Source organism: Eutrema salsugineum, unplaced genomic scaffold, assembly GCF_000478725.1.
Source record: "Eutrema salsugineum unplaced genomic scaffold, Eutsalg1_0 scaffold_16, whole genome shotgun sequence".
Lineage (NCBI taxonomy): Eukaryota > Viridiplantae > Streptophyta > Magnoliopsida > Brassicales > Brassicaceae > Eutrema > Eutrema salsugineum.
This window is the reverse complement of record NW_006256858.1, coordinates 2,462,605-2,481,841: the sequence shown is the minus strand read 5'-3', so window position 1 is coordinate 2,481,841 and position 19,237 is coordinate 2,462,605. Positions and strand designations below refer to the sequence as shown.

Genomic DNA, 19,237 nt, shown 5'->3' with positions numbered 1-19,237 from the left:
CGGCGACACTCTCTCACTCCTTTATAACTAAATCCTCAACAACCTTTCTCTCTCCCTTAACATTCTCACCCGAGACTTTCCACTTATTTACCGAAAAAACCAGCCATTGAGCCTGAAATCCGTCGGCCACCGCCGCACAACCCCTCGCCGGGGGTAGTGCGTCGCATCCACGCGCCGCCGTATAATTCTCTACTGAAGCAACACTCGTGGTCGCCGGATCTCATCCGCGAGGAAGCTTGGTCAAAGCGTCGGGATACCTCCCGCCGCCGCCGCGGGAAAAGCTTGACGGACGACGACCTCGACGAGCTCAAAGCCAGCTTCGAACTCGGATTCGGATTCGGATCCCCCGAGATCGCCGATCCGAGATTGTCGAACACGCTTCCCGCCTTGGAGCTTTACTTCGCCGTTCAGAAAAGCTACAACGACGCCGTTTCTAACAAATCCACAACTTCGTCTTCTTCGCTCTCCGACGGCGATACCAGTCCCCACACCGTATATCGAACCAGTATGTATAAAATCTATATATATATATATATATGTGTGTGTGTGTATACAAATACACGATATGCGAGACTTAATTTTCGAATATCATTTAAATAGGCGATGATCCGCAGACGGTGAAGACGAAGCTGAAGCAGTGGGCGAGAGTGGTGGCGTGCACCGTTAACCAATCGCCTCCGAGATGAAAAAATTGACGGCGTTAATTTAAACGACTGTTAAAACGAAATTGAAACGGCCAAACTGTAGATTGAGCCTGTTCATCATTGTGATATCACACACACACAATAGGAAACTATCAAATGTCTGCAGATTACATTGTCAATCATGTAAAAATATATATAATACGTGATTTGATTGGTTGTTTGATTTTCTGTTAGTTTGTGATATATAATTTTATACAGACAACATAGCATAATTTGCAAAGTATATTCTTAGATTTTGTTGGCGGCTATTTTTTTTTCTTTTCTGAATACTAGCAATAGCATCATCCATGCTTGAATCCTACTAATAAATGACATGAATTTTTGGTAACACAAAATTAAAAATATAATAGTAAGTGACATGAAAATTAATCAAAGGCATTAAGTGAAGCAAATTTACAAATATGAAACTAATACAAAAGTCTATGATTGTCTAAGGCAGTGGAAATGCATCTTAATTATGTGCTGCGCAAAGACTTGAAATTTTGATAAAGCAGATGGTAGCATAGCCAAAGAACTCTATATTTAACATATATATGGTTTATGTCAAATGTATTTACTAAAACATTTTCAAGCCAAATGTATTAGTTAAAGATTCATGTCCCTTTTTTGTGATAGAATGTAAAATTCATGTTTTTGATAAGATACGTGTTTCGACTTAAATAAACCACTTTCTTACCGTATATGCCATGTTCAAAGATGTACTTAGACTAACATATCTTACCAAGGACAGTCATGCCGGTTGCCAACAGTCTTAACTGTCTTCTAGGACTCACCTTGGACCACCTAGTTTACCAACACTCTTGAAAAAATCTCGTTAGAATATTTTTGACTTGAGACCAAAGCTTAATTTAAAACTTGACACATTTGGTTTGAAATTTTCTAATCAAAAGAATCTACATAAGACATGATCACACACAACTTGACACGAGCTGCTAGTCTGATCACACACAACTTGACACGAGCTGCTAGTCTGCTGCAAATTTGGCTACAACTTTTGATTCAGGCTGATTTGCAAAACAGTGTACTCTCTATTTGAAGGTATAAATTAGTATTTGTGTAAAAAGAAAAAAAGACATGATCACACACAAATTCTTGGGTCTTAATTTATAAACTAATAACTATTTGCTTTATACAATCCCATTCCCAGGTTATATATTTTCAGTTTAAGCCTTTGAATAATTAAAACTTATTGTTTTGCTACAAGTAATTAAAACTTTTATATCTAAAAAGCAAACGTATACGTAATAAAGAGATTATTGTATGATTAAAACTTGCTTTACTAAAACTTACTTGAAATATGAACGATTTAAAACACAATGGTTGGAATTTGGAAATGCAACAAAGAGAGTATGAAAGTGATTTCTCACCAAAATCATCTCTGTTTTCTACAAAAATTTTGATGCCTATTTATAAAAGAGAGTTGATGATGATAGTTTTTTACGTGTGATATCCAGTACTGATGGTATCATGGGTGATTTTTCCATAGTGATACGTGTTCCAATAATGATGTTGTATATGCCTGAGTAATCTGCATATAATTGATGATTGTGTCTCCATGTGGGTCTTGAAACGGTGCAATTTTTTTTGTTGGGAATCTTTGTTTTTGTTGATAATCTTGAGCAGTTGGTGAGTCTTGTTTCTTGAGAAGATTTGGTTCGTATCTTCATTTTGTATTCTTAATTTGTATTTAAAGATGGACGATTTCTTGGGATCCAATAAGGGCTTCAAGATCTGTTGAGCCTGAAATCGGAATCAATGCTTGAAGATTTATATGCGAAAGTTGATCTCTTTTCCCTATAAACTCTTAGCGTGTGAAGAGTTGAGATTTTTGTTTGAGCTGTCTCGTGTTTGTTTGAATATTTTGCATTGATCAATGTTTACTGCAGTCAAGTTCGAGAGAAGGGAAATCCAAAAGTCATCATTGGTAGAGGCAAGAGATCAATGAAACTTTTGGGATATTTGACACTGATGGATCTAGTACCATTGATGCTAAAGAGCTTAATGTTGATGAGTTTGTTTTCTCAATGATGACTGCTTAGATTTGTTGAAAGAGGCACATAAAGAAGAGCTGACCACGGCATTCCAGATCAGTTGGTAATTAATTAGTTTTGACTCTAATAGATTCAAACAAGTAAAAAACATTTCAAAAAAATCAATTCAATAAGACCTTGCTGATTTGTAAAGAAAGATAAGATGATGTTGACAACAGATACAAGCAGGGGGAAAACATTGGATCCGTGAATTGGGTATCCAACGGTGGCTACATGATAAGCTCTATTTTATCGGTATCAAAGAAAAGGGGGAGAAATGAGAGATGAAGTGACAGAAGAGAGTGAGAAGTCGTAAATGGAAAGAGAATAAGGAATAAGAGATAGATAATGTGTATTTATTTCATAACTTAACCTTAATGTTTCGGGCAACATTAAATACACTGTAGTTCAGAAGTAAACAACATAGTTCAGATAATAAGACAGCATCAACTATAGTTTATTTAGATATGAAGCCTTCCTCTCACCCAGAGGCACCAAACTCTCTATGCTTGTCGCTTAGCCACTTTCTTTGGAATCCTTCTTCTCCATCTTTCAAGCAACTCGACCTCTCCCAGCTTTCTTCCTGCAAAAGGCTAATGGGAATGCCAGTTTATCACTACACCAAAAATCTTACGGGGAATATTTTCATCCCAGACATAATTTAAAACTAATAACCATATACCAAAGTCCCATATAATGAAAACCCCAAACAAGTAAACGAGTAAAACTAATTATTAACCGAGAACAAGCTAAAGCGTTTATGGGAAAATTGAAAACAAAATCTAGATCTCCCCTTACGAAGCCAAAGTTGCTTGGGTTAATGGAATGTGTTCATATATATATCTTAACAGACCTGGATGATAATGATGATGATGATAAGGGATCATATTGAAGGGGAAGTGGTTGCGGTGGAGGAACCAGAAGCGTTGCTATTTGAAGTCTGCTTAGCCACATAAATTTGCTTCACCTTTGTGTTGTTTTGGAAGCCTCTCTTTCTAACCATGGGCTGGTTTCTGCCATGGAAGCTTGACCTCCGGTTATGCTGGTGTTGATGTTGATGGTGGTGGCTAGACCCACCAACATGCTGGGACGGCATGTTCTTCTCCTGCGAGGTCTGTTGCTGTTGTTGTTGTTGTGGCTTGAAGGTAGGACCAGTTGGATTCTGAGTTTTGCTGGTGTTGGGATCAGACAAGGTGGTGGTCGGCTTTGGCGGTGAAGCAGAAGTGGTGGAACCGTGAGAGTTCAAGGAATCTACCATTGCATCTGCGCCAGTGGATGTTTGGATATTAGGGTATCTGTTAGTAGGAGGAGGAAGCATGTTGTTGTTGAACTGAGAAGAAGGAAGATTATAGCCATCTACTGCTTCCTGCTGTTTTTGAATATGCATTGTTGGAGGACCCGAAAATTGCATGTAAGGCCATTGTGCTCGAACCGGCATCTCCTGAGAAGAAGCCTGACCACACCAATTAATTGAATATGATGTCTACAGATCTACTACTTATCATTGCTGAGATCATTAAGAGAGAGAGAAAGGACCAAATACCTGGAAAGGGGATGGCTCGAACATGGCAAGAGGAGAAGGCATAGGGAGGTGTTGAAGAGACGCAGGCACAATGTTACATTGCATGGAAGCCACATTTGGATTGTTAACATCACCATCTCCTTCAACCGGAGAAGAAGACGCGATTGGGTTGTGTTTCCAATCTGGTTGTTTTCCAGATGGGACGTAAGTTGTGCCCATGAAACTCAACCCTCCATACTGCCCAACAGGTGCAAAATGGTTATAAACAAGCATGTGAGGAGGACCTTGAACGCCAGGAATAGCTCCAGGTGGGGTTAGGAAAGGACCCGTGAAACCAGTAGGAGGAGCATAAAAGGAATCTACTCCTGAATGACCCTGCTGCTGCCATGTCGTAGGTGGACCAGATACTGTTCCTAGACTTTTCTGGGACTGTGATTGGTTTGCTCCCGCGTCATGGTGCGGGCCAAAAGCAAAGATGGGTCCTCTTAGCATGGGGTTCACATCATAGAAAGGAAAATGAGGAGGGCCTTGAGGAAAGTGAGTGATCATTTGGTTTGAGTTGAGTGGACTTGGTAATGGTGGCCACAGAGAGATCGGGGTATCCACTGAAAGATCTGCTGGGAGTGAAACAATGAGAGACTCTTCAGCTTTTGATAGACTAGGCTGCCCACCAACAGTGCCTGCCAAGGCGAAAAAAATTATTTCAAAAAACAAATAATCATTTGAGAATCAGCATAAATTCTATAGAAAGTATATATTACCACTTGCTGATCTATCATCTAATTTTGTTCCTCCGTAAATTTTAGTTTCAGCAGGTAATACAGAGCCAGTACCCAAAGCATTCCCACCGGTTTCATCATTAGTTATGGCTGCAACAGCAATCGCTGAAGCAGCAGCTTCTGCTTCTGCTTCACAAATCTCCATGCCAGCAGATGATGGATTTTGATGTTTATTATCCTTTTCAAAATATAAAGAGCTATCCTGCTCTGCACGCCCACCACTGGGAAGGATAACAGTGGAAGATGTAACTGCGCCTGATATAAAAAAAATATCAATCATTTAAATGCAAAAAAAAAAAAAGACAGTCACTTTAGACTTCATAGTGACAATCGAGGTGTCTAAACCATCAGCTCACCAAATTGGATTTTGCCCTCAGCAAGCAATGATTTTACTGGACTTGTACCGCTTGGAAAAGTATTGTTCTTTGGCACAACATATGCTGATTTTGGATTTGGTCGACTAATTTGGTTGGCACCACTCTCAACAGAAACACATGTATGATGATGAGATACGGTTTTAAGGGCTTCATCAAGCTGACTTTGGGTTAAGGCCATAACCTACAAGGTATTACCAAAAAGGCTTTAGATAATCACGTAGAGATTAGAAGAGCATGCATAAAAACAATTTTGATATTTATCCGCGACGATTTTTTTGTCACAAATTCTTATAGCTTCATGTTTCCAGTAAACCATGCTATCAATTCAAAAAAAGAGTTAAAGTCTGAGATGCAAAATGGAACACAGCCGTTAAGAGAAATGAAATTATTTTGCAGAAACATTTTTTGTTGAATGTATGTTCCTGATTTTTTCACACATAAACTCAAGTCAGAACAAGTCAATAAAATTTCAAACAATATCTACTCACAGGCTTATCGTTGAGTTGGTTACCCCAAGTGCCCACAGACGTTTGAGTATTATCTAGAACCTTATTTTTAATGTTGGATACGAAATTTGACGCTGGATTCTGATCATTTGGAGGTTTAAATGGAAGAGCCCTACTTGCCTGAGGGGACCTGCCAAAATGAAATAGAAGGTAAGAAAACATAAACAAAGCGGAAATATATATGCAAACACATGTCATGCATTTCAATTGATCAAATAGAGGAAAGTACTTGCTGCTCCCAGATTTTTCATCAGCATGGGAATTTGCTTTTGGGGCAGGTGTGCCAATTGGAGCTAACAGCTGTTTGTTGAAGACATGATTAAACTGCTTGTTGTTTGCAACTTGGCTAATTGGTGGGTTTCTATTGGACTTGACAACAACAACATTGTTCTGCAAAGTTGAACGAGATTTTCGGGATGCCTGTAAGAAAAAAATATTCACTTTTAATGACAACTACCTCAGACTAGGTAAACAATCTACAAGTAGAGTTGATGATTTAGAATGTATCAGAACCTTAGATGCCAAAGACTTTTCCTTGATTTCTTTTTCCTTCTGTTCCCGACGATCATTAAGCATTTGCCTTTTTGATCTTACCTCAATAAAATCATCATCATCACTAGGAGCTTCAATGCCTTGTTGCTCAAAGACACGAACGATTCCACTCTGCAAAGGTGCATCAATTTCTTTTTCAGATATTATATTCCTTTTAAGATTTGTCTGTCCAAAATTTGGAACAAGTGGATTCTTCACGACAATATCTTTCCCATGTCTACTCTCAGATGAACCCCCAATATTGGTTTTGTGCACAACATTCGAACCAGACACTGAACTATCTGAGGCTTGTTTCTGGGATTTGTTGGACACAACATACTTTTTACTCCTATTTCTTGTGGAATTTTGTGCCCTTCCATTGCCATTTCGATTCTCTTCAGAAGATGGCCAGTTTGATTCTCGAACTCTAAATTCAACCATCTGACGTCGATATCTTCTATGAACCCCAGAATCTGCCCGAGAAACCTCAACAGTGCCTGATGAATGTGCAGTTGTCTCAGTTTGGTCTTGGAATCCTGATTGTCTTTCAGCTAAATTTGATTTTCCTTGACTCGTTTTTCGAGAAGGTAACTCCGACCTACCAGGCAACTCCCCATGCTCTTGAAGTGGCAAAGCAACCTCAATGCTCGCTTTTGGTGGAGAAACATTAGCATTCTTTAGTTTGTCCCCATCAGAAACATTGATTGGTCTCCTAAGCACATTGATCTGAGGATTTGAGACAGAGGTTGCATTTCTAGTAACCAGATTTGCTGAATTTCCTTGACCAAGCTGAACAGTTGCCAAAGATCTAGGACTTTGATGTAAAACATCTGAATGAGGTGGCGGTGGCAACACCCCTTGGGATATTGGGGATGGATATTGTACTTGACCAAACTGAATGATAGGAGAGTGGGGCTGATGAAAATGTGCAAGCGAAGAGCCAAATTGGGGATGAAGAGGAAGAGGCATTTGGATGGAACCGATTTGTATTGCAGGGAAAGGAGAAGGTATCAGCGATGGAGCAGAAAACAAACCAAACTGAAATTTTACAGGCTCCTCCATCTGTTTTGAAGTAGAAGGTACAGGTGGAATAGCTGTCTGAAGAGGTGATGGATGCAGACCAATGCTATGAGGTAGTGCGACCGGATGAGTAGAAACGACATAGTTACTCGTGGAGCCCTCTTTATTGGCCAACTCAAATGACTGCCGACCACTATTTGGCTGAATTTTCAAGTTTTCCATTGTGGTTTCAGTATCCTGAAAACTCTTAGATGTATTATGCCTGCTCACTGGATCAGAAATTTGAACAGATTGGGCGGCTTGTTCACCACGGCTGGTCTCAATAGAAGGTCTTTCACCATCTAAAGAAGTGACAGAGTGCTGAGGAAGTGGAAATGCTGGTTCAGGATTCAGTTGACGATTTTCAAAGTCATCACTGTGTATTTCAACCTCCACTCCTTCATTAAAGCCTAAGACTAGGTTAGAATCTTTATCTTGGAGATGCATTTCTTCCAACTCTTGGGCAAGATCTATGTTCTCATCAACCCCATGTATTATATCCTCCTCTTGATATCCAACTTCATCGTATTCTTCTTGCTCCTGCAACCGTTCATTACTGTCAAGAGTCCACTCTTCATTATCCCAACAAGATACAGAGCTTGTAGCAATCATCAAACTATCCTTTGCAGCATCACCAGAGATAATTGGCGCTCCCCCCTTATCTAGTAAACTAGCATCTTCTCCTTTTCTGGAAACAGCTAAGACAGACGAATCTGCTGATTCATCTAAATCATCATGAGAGAGATGAATAGGAGAATCAGGTGGGCTGGTAACAGAAAGTGAAGACTGAGAGTCACATCTTCCAGTAAGTTTGTTATCGAACCGATGATTACCTACACCACTTCCCGACCTCATATGATGATCTTGAAGATCCCCTATATAACTGGCTAGAACAGTCGAATTAGTCCCATCAGAATCGCTATACTTCATCCCTCCAACAGAAGATGAGGAACCAGGGTTCTCAACGTCGCTCCTAAAAGCCGACTTCTGCCTAGGCTCCTGAGGAGGGGGAAGAACACGTGGTTGCCTTACTGAATACCTTGGTCTTCCAAAAGGGTAATAGTCATCCCCCTCAGGATTCTGATACAACTTTTCAGGATAAGGACCGTAGGGACCATAACGTGGAGGGCCTTGGCTTTGTCCCCATCTCGGATCACCATATTGCTCTCTAAAACTTTCACGAGATTCAGATTCCATCCCATAATTCTTACCTGTGGGTCTTCCATCTCCAGGTATTCTCCAACTCTGATCAACTGAATGCTCTGGGAATCCCGGTTTGAAGTATGAATTGGCATTGAGATAACCAGTTGTCTCGAAGAATTCTTCCTTGGGAAAACCTCCACCCGCATCTCTTTGTGGGCTATGTGGAACATTATCCATGTTTTGCAGAATAAACCGTGAATTGCCTTCACTCTCAATATCTTCTTTTCTCCAACTTGACTTTTGTCTATCAGGGAACCCAAAAGAACTATCTCTAGAAAATTGAGGCGCATTGCTCTTAAATGATCTAGTGGGTACTGATACATCTGAAGTTGATGACGTAGTAATTCTATCCACCATTCTTTCGCTGTCTTCCCAATCAACAACATCTGCAATTTCTTTCTCTTTAACAATATCTAAGAATTTATCCTCTAAAAAAGTTGAAGAACTGTTGCAACCTTTGGCAGCTTCAGCCTGTCTCCTGGAAATCTTTTCTTCCAGTTCGAGAAGCTTTTGCTTAGCAGCTTGCTTCCTCCTTTCTTCCTCCATGATCAACTTATGTTTCTCTTCTTCTTTCGACTTTCTCAAATCTTCTACCCTCCTTGCAGCCTCTAGTCTCTCCTGCTCGTTTCTGAAAGCAGTTTCTCTGGCCTCTTCTTTTAATTTTCTCTGCTGCTCATCTTGTTCGTGAGCCAGACGCAGTCTCTCTTCTTCTTCTGTCCGAGCTAGTTCAATCACCCTTTCTTGTTCCTCGATGATCCGCCTGCGTTCTTCTTCCTGCATCTTTTGAACCCGCTCCAGTTCAGCCTCAAATGACTCTCGGACAGGATCACGAAACTCCGTTTGCTTAAAAGCCTCTTTCTTTTTCTTAGCAACACCAAGTACTGGGAATGGATCATGGACATCAAAACCAGAGTCGCCAAAGTCTTTCATAAAAGGATCTTCCACATGAGATTTGTCACTCTTAAAGAATGGGGATTTATCCCTGCAAGAAGTAAATATTAAAATCATTAATTAATAAAATTGTGGCCATGAATATTTGAGTAGTTTTTCGATTTTGGATTTTGGTTTTAGTTTTTAGTGTTCAGATTATGGTTTTTGAATTTTTGGTTTTTGATTTTACAATAGATTTTAGTTTTTCTAAAACATGAATGTTGTTTTATTTAGCTTTTGGTTTTTATCTCTCTCCATATATGTATATTTAATACAATCTATGCTATAAAAGAAAAATCTCAATTTTCAATTACCAAAAAATTATATATATAATATGTTTGTTCTATACTGTTTTGTTATAAAATTATTATAGATAAAGCTTTTTAATGAGTTTTATATTACTATAACATAACAGCTCACAAAATTTTATAAATAATAAAAAAAAACTTAATAATAAAAATAGTTAACTTATGAATAAAAAGCTGATCTACTTATAAGTTTAAGAAAGATTTTGATTAACATGAGTTATTTTCATATTTTTTAAATTACATATTAGATGTAAAAAAATACTTTGTTATTTCCCTTTAATAGTTTGGAATAGTTTTTATTTTTTTATTCAATTTTATCTATTTTGTGTGTTTTTATTAAAATTTATTGATAATTTGTGATAAAAAAAACTAAAAAACATAGATTTTGGTTTTTATTTAGTATTGAGTAGTTATTTTCATAATCTAAATTTTCTTAAATCTATATTATTAAAAGAGAATGGTGTTTTGTGTCTAAACAGAATTTTTACTTGGTTTCCTAATATTCTATTTGTGGATAACTGTTATTTTTGTTGTAAACAAATATTGATTTTAATTTAAATTTACCAAATCAGTTGATTTAGTATAATATTAATAAAATAATATATTTTTAATTTTTATTTTAATATAAATCCAAAAATTTAGTTTTTAATTTAGATTTGTTATAGATTTTCTTATATATAAGTTATATTATCAAATAAATTAATTTAGTGTAATATTAATAAAATAATATATTTTTAGTTTCTATTTTAAGATAAATTCAAAAATTTAGTTTTTAATTAAAATTTGTTATAAATTTCTTTATATATAAGTTTTATTATCAAAAATTATAAAATAAATTATTATTATATTGTTACAAAAATAATAACCCACATTAATTTAGATTTAATTTAAATATTCAAACTCGAATAATATTTTCAATGACAGAAATAGAAATGATGTATTACTGTATATTTTTTATTAAATAAATCTAAAATTTAAATATTTAAAATTAATAAATATTAAAAATTTACAGACAATATGAACGAACATGTTAAATATTTTCATAATCTTAGTTTTTTTTATTATTATAAATGAGCATGTTATAATGATGTCGTTTAATTGTGGTACTTTTCAGATTAATATGAATGGACAGGTTAAAATAATATTTTTCTAATCGCGATCATATATAATATTAGAAAAATATATCAATAAAAACAAATTGTATTTAAACAGAAAAATTGTTTTTCATCACTTATTAAAAAATCATATATAAACAAAAACAAAGAAAAAAATTATATTATATAAATAAAAATAGTTCCCATCTAGTTAGAAAATTATTTTTGACCAATATCTTGATTGGGTAAAAAATTGGTTTTTTGAAAGACAAAAACTACAAACTATTTCAAAAACCACAAACATTCAAAGCCTATGTCATAAGAAGTAACCAAACCTCTAGAAACAGAACTATACTGGAAAGAGTTAGCTTCATACCTATTATGTTGATCAATTCCAAACCCATCCCGGGTAAAAGCTCCCCTGTTGCCGAAGTTATCCATATTATTATTCCATGGTTGTCTTCCTCCCTGTTGATATGGAACCTCTCTAGCTCCAGTATTATTCCAAACATTTTCCCTTGATCCGGACAAGACGTAGTTACTTTTCTTAACAGCGTCTCTGCCCCTACTAGACGGCCTTGTCCCATACGTACTTTTATTGTTAGTTGAAATTTCACTTTGGAGCGGTGCAGAGACTCTCCAAACATTTGCCTCCCTTCCTACTCCACTGACTGGTCTTACTTGAGTCGAGGAAGGTTTAGCAATATCACTTTCACGCGGTCCTGATTTGTCAAAAAGATTAGGAGCAGCATGCTTTTGGGGCAAGACATGAGGTCTCTGAAGATCATAACCCCTATCCCAATATGGTTCATTCTTCGAATAACTATGATCCCTGTCCCGGTCTCTTAAGCCATGACTTGTGTCACGCTCATCATCAGCCCAATCAGATCGTGGGGTCAAACGAACAATAGGCAATGGCCCTGGAAAATACTCTTTTTTCCTCACATGTTCAAATGAATGCAAACCATCTGCAAAAATTGGACTCTCGGAGAGCTCATTACCAAGCCGGCTAAGCCCAAACTGGTTTTGAGGTCTCATGTCTACGAGTGAATTGCCGATACTAGAGACACTCCTCGGCTCTTTTGAAATCTCTTCACTTGCACTTTGCTTCTGTTTCTGATTCAAAAGCTCCTTTTGTTTCTGCCCGGACACAGAAGTTGAAGGCAGAGAAGCCTTGAGCGACGGAAAATCTTCACCCTTCAAAGTAGTAGCTTTCTCTACAGGACGATAAGCCCGCACCAACGGTTCAGCAAGGGGCATATTCAACCCATTACTCCCCTTAGTAACACCTTCAACGCTATGATTGGCACCATCACCGTCTTGCAAAGCAGATGTAGTAGTGGCAGGCTTACTCCATCCCATTCCAGACGATGCAGGTCTAGCTCCACTCCCAGAGATTCCTCCACCAGAATGAAAGCTCGAACCAGATGAATCAACTCGCTCATGCTCCTTACGAAGTGAAGGTAAGTTCAAGGGTGGTGGAACAGATAGCTTCTGGCCAGCGTTCTGCGAGCTTCTTGGCCGTGAAAGGACCATCATACTTCCTTCTCCACCGCCTCTCCCCCGGTTTGCCCCATAACCTCCAGATTGATTATACTGATGATGATGAGATTGAAACCCATAAGACTTGTTCAGATTCACAGACGCGTACTTGTTTCCTTCTCCATGATTAGCCATATCTCGCTTCCGCCGATCACTGAACATCGCCAACGCATCAAACCCTAAACTGGTTCCCTAGTCAAATTCGTCTGTAGTCTATTGCCTCAGTGACGAATGATCAAAATGGAAACCCAATCGAAGAATCTCCCCTGATCAAAATACAAAAAACAACAAAATTCAATTCCAGATTAGATCCTTGATAAAACCAGCGTCAAAGATATAACCAAAAAAAAACAAAGAAAAAAATGGCAAAAAAAAAAAACCAAGCTGAGGCACAAGAGATAAACGTCAACTAATTACAAAACCAACTTCAGAGCTTAAAGTTTTAGCCAAAAAAAATAAAACAAATTCAGACCTAAAAGAGTTGTTTATATTAGTGTATCATAAACCCAAATTAAGAGCCATTTTACAAAGATAGGCGCTTTAAGCCCACAACCAATATGACGACCATAAGCCGTGCACACTAATTTATCCATCATTAAAAACTCAAAACTGAGTGATTTATCTAAATGGCGTATGTATTTTTTGATAACATATGGCATATATTTAACTGAGTGGGTTGTGGCATTGTGCTATTATTGTGGACAGTATGCATCGTAATCTGAATTCAGCTATAATAATGTGCATGTATGATTTGTCGATAACCAACAAAAAGTCATTATGAACTGTATATGTGAAAAATGTTTTGAAGATTTGAGGTTAGACTAAAAAGATGCAGAGTTGTGGTCCTTCACTATAATAAATATGATAAAAAAAATACGACATTTTTGTCGCATGGACTTTATTTATTATATTTGCGGTTTGATCTGCGTCACATGAATTTGAGTGACTAAGAACCCAGGCTCGAAAAATCACCCACCTAAGCGCTAATCGGTGGCAACCCGCCGCGATTTAAGGCTATGCGATCAGCGTAGACGGATTCAAAATTATCCGCCTTAAAACCGATTTTTCAAAATAATCAGTGATTAAATTAAAAAATCGGAAGCTGATGAAGACAGTAGGCCCCACTGGAGTGGATTGCACACAGATATTCTAATGGCCCACAATTTGGTGGCGAATTCAGTATTCAAGAAATTGATGAAGACTATTATTTATAGTGCAGCTTCCCCTTCTAAATTCTCCCAGTTTCTCGATGTGGGACAAAAGAAAACACATATCTTTTAAAAAAATGTCATGGGTATTGATGGGCTTGAATTAAAAATATGGGTCATCAACACACAAATATGTGCTCTAGTTCTACCATTATGCACGTATCCAGGACAAACTTTAGTCTTTTTATTTTTGGTACCATATTAAAATAATCATCTCCTTTTAGCCCATTATTCTCAATTTTCAGCATTATTACCCAATTATCTGCCATCAATCAGTCAACTTTGTGTATAGTAACGATTAATTTGGTTCTTGTGCAATTGTATAATCAAACATGGACAAAACTTTGAACTAGACAAACATTCAAAACAATGAAAGACTTATTACTTTGCGAGGAATTCGTTACAAATTTGTTAAACACAATTTAAAAATACACACTACTTTTATACTCTCCAAGACTCCAATCGATGTTGAAAATATCTGACGTACGTACTCATGTTGTCCAAGCAAAACCCTTTGAGAATCTCTTCGATAAACTGGTTTTGTTGGTTTTGTTGTTGGCAAGAATGCCCTTCCAGTGATCAACAACGGCTTTCGACTCAGACCGGATTTTAGGGTTACCGTTCTTGGCGAGGAACAGAAGAGCACGAAAGGCATCAGTTTTGGTAATAAGCCGAGGAGTTAGAGGCAAGCTTCGCATGATTCTGAGAATCTCGACGCATCGTATGGCTTCAGGAGAGGCGACGTAAAACCCTTTGTCTCTAGCAACATGAGCGGCTCTTGTAGCTACGCTAATCAGTTCTTCAAGGTCTTTCCTCTTTACCGTTCTTCTCTTTCTGCTTCTTTTCTTCGCACCTTTTGTAATTTCTGGTGGAAAATCATCAGGAAAAACCATCGTTTTTAAAAAGAAAAAAAAAACAACACAGAGAAAAGCACTGAAGAGCTAGAGAGAGAGGGAATGAGTAATGTTGCAATAGAGGAGATCACCACTACTTTGATTTATTTATATATAGACTCTTAGATGGAATTGGGTTTCGAAAAAAGGAAAATACGAGAAAAAGGATTCACATTTTTTTTTGGGTCGGGGTGATTAAAATACGCCGTTGATTTCCTTGATTGTTCGAGATCATCAGTCATAAAATTTCCTTTTTTCTGTTCTGCTCAACAAATACATATAGCTTGTCGGTCAAGTCTAAAAGCCCATTAAACTAACAACCCTGTCCCAAATTTTTACATAGCGCGGGTGATGGTTTTGTGAAGTCGGGGATTCGATTTGCGTTTGTAATAGCGATTGTGTTTACAATAGCAATCAATTATTGATTGATATATCGCGTTAGCGTTTTTGGCCATGGGAGATATCGAAGTTAGGATCTTCTCCATCTGTTGAATCGTGTGTTTAGGGTTCCTATTAATTCCTTGACTGATTTCGTTTCATATATACCAGACATTCCCCTTCTACTTGAAGCATGTCGAGAACCAAAGAAGTTTCTTTTTTTTCTTTTCTTAATTTTTTCTCTTCTTATGGTGATTGTTACAGAGAAGAGGATAAGCTATTAAGCTTAAAGAGAATTATTACTTTTATGTAGGGTACGGTGATTCATCGCTTCTACTGTAAGAAAAAAAAATCATTTACACAAAAACTAATTACTGTTCATTGCTTTTATCAAGAAAACTTAAGAGAAACCCACTTACAATCCTACGAGCTATTGGGTTGGGAATCTGTCGACACAAACGTCCGTCGATGTAAGCAACGATACCTGAAGCCAAGAAATTGTTGATGTATTGTGTTGACAGAGTTGTGACTGTGACAACACAGCATAAGGAAGCAAGCTGCTGCAACACATATTATGTGTCTGATTCATCTGAGCTCCATCAAGGCGTTAGAGGTCAAATCCCAGATTGATAACATTATGCTGAGGTTCTAAAACTCAGTTACAAAGGGAGAGATTGAAAGTGCGGTTGTCACTGGTTTATAGAACCTTAGTATCTCAAGACGAGAACTATGGTTCATGGCTTCAACAATGGTAAAGCTGTTCCAACAGGTATCACAACATTTGGGATAATTCTGATGAAACTGTTAATGTGACAGAAGCACAGCGCATCTGAGATAGAGACTAAGTTGCAAAGTGAGCACGAGTTCTAAAACCCAGGGAGAGATTGAAAGTATGCTCCAACTGGTTTTAATTAGACTCAAGATAAAGATGATGGTATATGTCAAGATGGTATGAATTCGGGATGTGTTACACGAGCTGAGATTTAGTAGAACAAAGAGAGATGTCCAAAGTCTGAACGTGCTTCAACAGTGAAGACCAGAACCAGTACATGAAGCAAAGCAAGACCTGTGAGTTTATCTATGATGATAGAGCTATTGAGTCTGTGAGTGAAACAGGTGTTGCTGTGGAATGTACGCAAAGCTGATCAAGCCAGAGGTGATAAGGAAGCTGAGTAAAACCTGAGTGTCTATCATACAATGACAGAGTTATTACGTCTGTAAGTAGAACAGGTCTACTACACTATGTTCACGAAGCTGATCAACCAGAGTTGATGTAGAGGCTGAGTGAAGAACAAGAACTGTTTTGCGTGTCGCAAGAAAGAGTTGCTACAGAGAGACACATATATGCATTCAGATTGAATGAGATGTCTTGAGTTCCGAAGCAACAAGAAATGTTAAGCGTGAAGATGGAAGTCTGAGCTTCATATGGAAGTCTCATGTCTCATGAAGTGAAGAGAAGGAAAGTCTGCAGTCATGCTGGAACAACAAAGAAGTCGTTGGAACAAAAAGACTGCAGAGCTGGAACAAGCAGCAGAGACGGGAATGTCTTGAGTTGCAAACGCTACAAGTGACGTGGCAAATGAAGAAGAGCTAGCTCACACAAAGGTCAAGGGTTGACTAGGGTTTGGGGTGAGGCTCTGAGTATAAATAGAATAAGGTGGTGTCCAAAATAAAACACACACCTAGAGTTCTGTTGTTGAGAGACACACATGTTGTGTGAGTGGTGTTGTCCCACCAAGAGAGATTGTAAGATCTGATGGTGGTCCTTAGTAGAGCTACATCTAGCAAATGGTTTGCTACAGAAAGGGTGGTAGTGTCTATGGAGATCTTAAATCTAGAAAAGAGTGGTGGATTCCATATAGAAGTTGTAGGTTGCGGCATTTTCTAGCAAATCGATTCTGGACATGGTCCTAAGGATGTAGGTTAAGACTGAAGCCCGTTAACAAATTCTATGTGTTCTTCCTTTATGCACTTTCTCATCTATTATAATATAATGTTCAGTTAGGATCTAAGCCAAAAATAGGGTTCCTATGTTTTTTCAGAAATTGTCAATACCAGCTTTTCACATAAACTTTATCTTCTTCTTCTTCTTGGCACTAAGTACCGGTACGATTGCAGTACTTGGAATCAGTACTGTCATTAGTCTCGGCCCCTGCTTCTTCTTTCTTTGGCCTTAGACCTGAAATGACATCGCAATGATGTAATTAAACTGACAAGACTGTCAAATATACGAAGGTCAACGGTATCATTATTTCTCTTATACCCAATCTTGAAAGAGGTTTCCAAATTGAACATTGCTTCGATTAAACAAAAAAGAAGAAGAGGACCATTTGCACCACCAATACTAAAAAAGATTAGACGTTTTGAGAGAAACAGAAAAGATTACAGCTTTCCAAGTCCAAAATGTTTGCAAACTTAACCTTCTCATCAAACATTTCCTTGGCCAAAATCTTTACTTCAGGTTGTGAGAAATTCCTTTATATATCAGGCAGAGCGGGAAATCAAGAGGACAAAGACAGCATAAATTAAAAGTTTTATTAAATTGCAAAATACATTAAATTAAACAAAACTTAGTCAAATTTCTCTTATGCCGAAAAAACCAATAATTTAAATTTGTTCTTTTTTTATCAAGAAATAAACTATTAACTTTTCCTTTTACTAAAGGGATTAGCTTTGCCAAATCCGTTTCCTTGATGGAGTTTGCTGTTCAACAAACCGTTACTTGCGTCTATATATAAATGCATAATACATACAACAATTGAATAACATCATATCAGAGAAAATAATCACATCTAAGTAAACACATAAGAAAAACCCTAATTATTTCGTATCATCATGGACGGCTTACCTGGGCATCTCCTAGACATAATTCTATTCAGGATAGATCCCAGATCTCTGGCGATTTTGCGATGCACAAATAGATCTCTCAAATCGCATATATACGACCCGGTTTTTGAATCTGAGTTTTTTTCTCTGATCAGATCCGGTGTGCTTCATATATCCACCTTCGGCTCAACTAAGCTCTGCTACCACCCTCACGGCGATTCTAGGTCACTGAGAATCAAAGATACTGCAATGATGTGTCATATCTTGGGCTCTTGCTCTGGCCTTCTTCTACTCTGCATCAAGGAAGACCTATGCGTCGCAAATCCCCTTACGAAGAAGTTTCAATTTTTGAAACCCTCTTTGTTCATGAAGAGTCGAGGACTTTTTCGTGGGGTTAACACAGAGCACATCATGTTATGGCCAAGACTTGTTCGTCACATCGGGTTTGCAGTTCATCAAATTGATCGAACCACGTGGAGTTTCAAAATCGTCCACATGATTCAGGAAGATGAAAAACCCGATAAAAGGAGGTATAGCTTTGAGATTAACGCGGGAGATTCATGGAGACGTTCGAAAACGACGATTACTTGCGACTCAAGCAATCTCGATGAGCGTATAAGAAACCCTGTTTTCTTCGACAGATCTCTTCACTGGCTAAGAAACGACGGAAGCATAGTAGCTTTCAACCCCGAAACAGAGCAAGCACGACTGGTTCCGATCAAATTCCCCGAGGGAATGAGTCTGAAAACGCTCTTCGCCGCAGGGGATATTAGCCTATCTTTGATATCGGCGACGAAGGAAGCCATTTATGTTTATGCCCTTGAGAATATTCTCAGTGATGATCCCAAGTGGGTCGTCGTCACACAAATCAGGAACGTACTGCTCAATGCAAACATGCTTGGTTATTGGAACCTAGAGGCTTACGACGGGAAGCGTCTAGTGTTGAGGGAAGATAGGAGGGTTAACGAGGACCGAGTTTACTACCGAGTGGTTCATGTGTACGACCTGAGTGCTAACAAGTGGGTAGTTTTGGGTTCGGTCCCAACGTGGGCCGATGCACATCGAAATATTTTTCAGTTTACACCTTCCTTCTCTTCTGTGGTAGGACTTGATCAGAAATTGGCTTGTGATGATAAGCGTATCTCCTCCCTAAGCACGATTATGGCACTGATTGATGATGGAACCTCATCAGAAGAAGTGGAGAAGCAACTTAGGAAAAGATCGGTTGAAGCAGAAGAGAAGAGAGTGGTGAGGAAGAAGCGGGAAAGCAACTTAGAAAAAGTTCGGTTGTGGACAAATTCGTATGATGTTTCTTTGGTTTATGAACCATGCGTTTAATGTTTTTGT

General features: G+C 38.0%; 4 protein-coding genes across 5 annotated transcripts; 2 read left to right on the top strand and 2 right to left on the bottom strand.

The window, feature by feature from the left end:
• Window positions 1-60: 60 nt before the first annotated feature.
• LOC18021356 lies at window positions 61-899 on the top strand (the record flags this gene model as incomplete). The annotated part of the gene is made up of 2 exons (XM_024157943.1): window positions 61-505; window positions 601-899. Coding segments are annotated over 2 exons (531 nt in total), but the record flags the coding sequence as incomplete, so codon positions are not given.
• A 2,170-nt stretch (window positions 900-3,069) lies between these two features.
• LOC18021355 lies at window positions 3,070-13,754 on the bottom strand. 2 transcript variants are annotated; one of them, XM_024157725.1, is made up of 10 exons: window positions 13,562-13,754; window positions 11,420-12,851; window positions 6,432-9,693; window positions 6,148-6,338; window positions 5,901-6,048; window positions 5,392-5,593; window positions 5,018-5,290; window positions 4,278-4,936; window positions 3,588-4,187; window positions 3,070-3,327 (listed from the first exon to the last, which is right to left on the bottom strand). In XM_024157725.1, exons 2-9 carry the CDS (start codon window positions 12,745-12,747, stop codon window positions 3,618-3,620), a joined length of 6,633 nt encoding a protein of 2,210 aa, XP_024013493.1. In that variant the 5' UTR covers window positions 12,748-12,851; window positions 13,562-13,754; the 3' UTR covers window positions 3,070-3,327; window positions 3,588-3,617. The 2 variants fall into 2 exon arrangements, with proteins under 2 accessions (XP_024013493.1, XP_024013491.1); XM_024157723.1 differs by having other exon boundaries at window positions 3,070-3,317.
• Window positions 13,755-14,284: 530 nt separating this feature from the next.
• LOC18021354 lies at window positions 14,285-14,686 on the bottom strand. The gene has a single exon (XM_006403973.1). The coding sequence runs from the start codon at window positions 14,684-14,686 to the stop codon at window positions 14,285-14,287; it is 402 nt and encodes a 133-aa protein (XP_006404036.1).
• A 3,213-nt stretch (window positions 14,687-17,899) lies between these two features.
• On the top strand, window positions 17,900-19,228 carry LOC18021353 (putative F-box protein At1g57580). Its single transcript, XM_006403972.1, has one exon. It carries the CDS (start codon window positions 17,900-17,902, stop codon window positions 19,226-19,228), a length of 1,329 nt encoding a protein of 442 aa, XP_006404035.1.
• Window positions 19,229-19,237: the final 9 nt, after the last annotated feature.

Bases quoted from the DNA above. Each gene is read 5' to 3' on its own strand.
- LOC18021355 (XM_024157725.1), bottom strand. From the start codon at position 12,747: ATGTTCAGTGATCGGCGGAAGCGAGATATGGCTAATCATGGAGAAGGA. The intron at 9,694-11,419 runs GTATGAAGCTAA...TACTTCTTGCAG, and splicing joins GGAATTGATCAACATAATAG to GGATAAATCCCCATTCTTTA. The intron at 5,291-5,391 runs GTGAGCTGATGG...TTTTTATATCAG, and splicing joins TGAGGGCAAAATCCAATTTG to GCGCAGTTACATCTTCCACT.
- LOC18021354 (XM_006403973.1), bottom strand. From the start codon at position 14,686: ATGGTTTTTCCTGATGATTTTCCACCAGAAATTACAAAAGGTGCGAAG.
- LOC18021353 (XM_006403972.1), top strand. From the start codon at position 17,900: ATGGACGGCTTACCTGGGCATCTCCTAGACATAATTCTATTCAGGATA.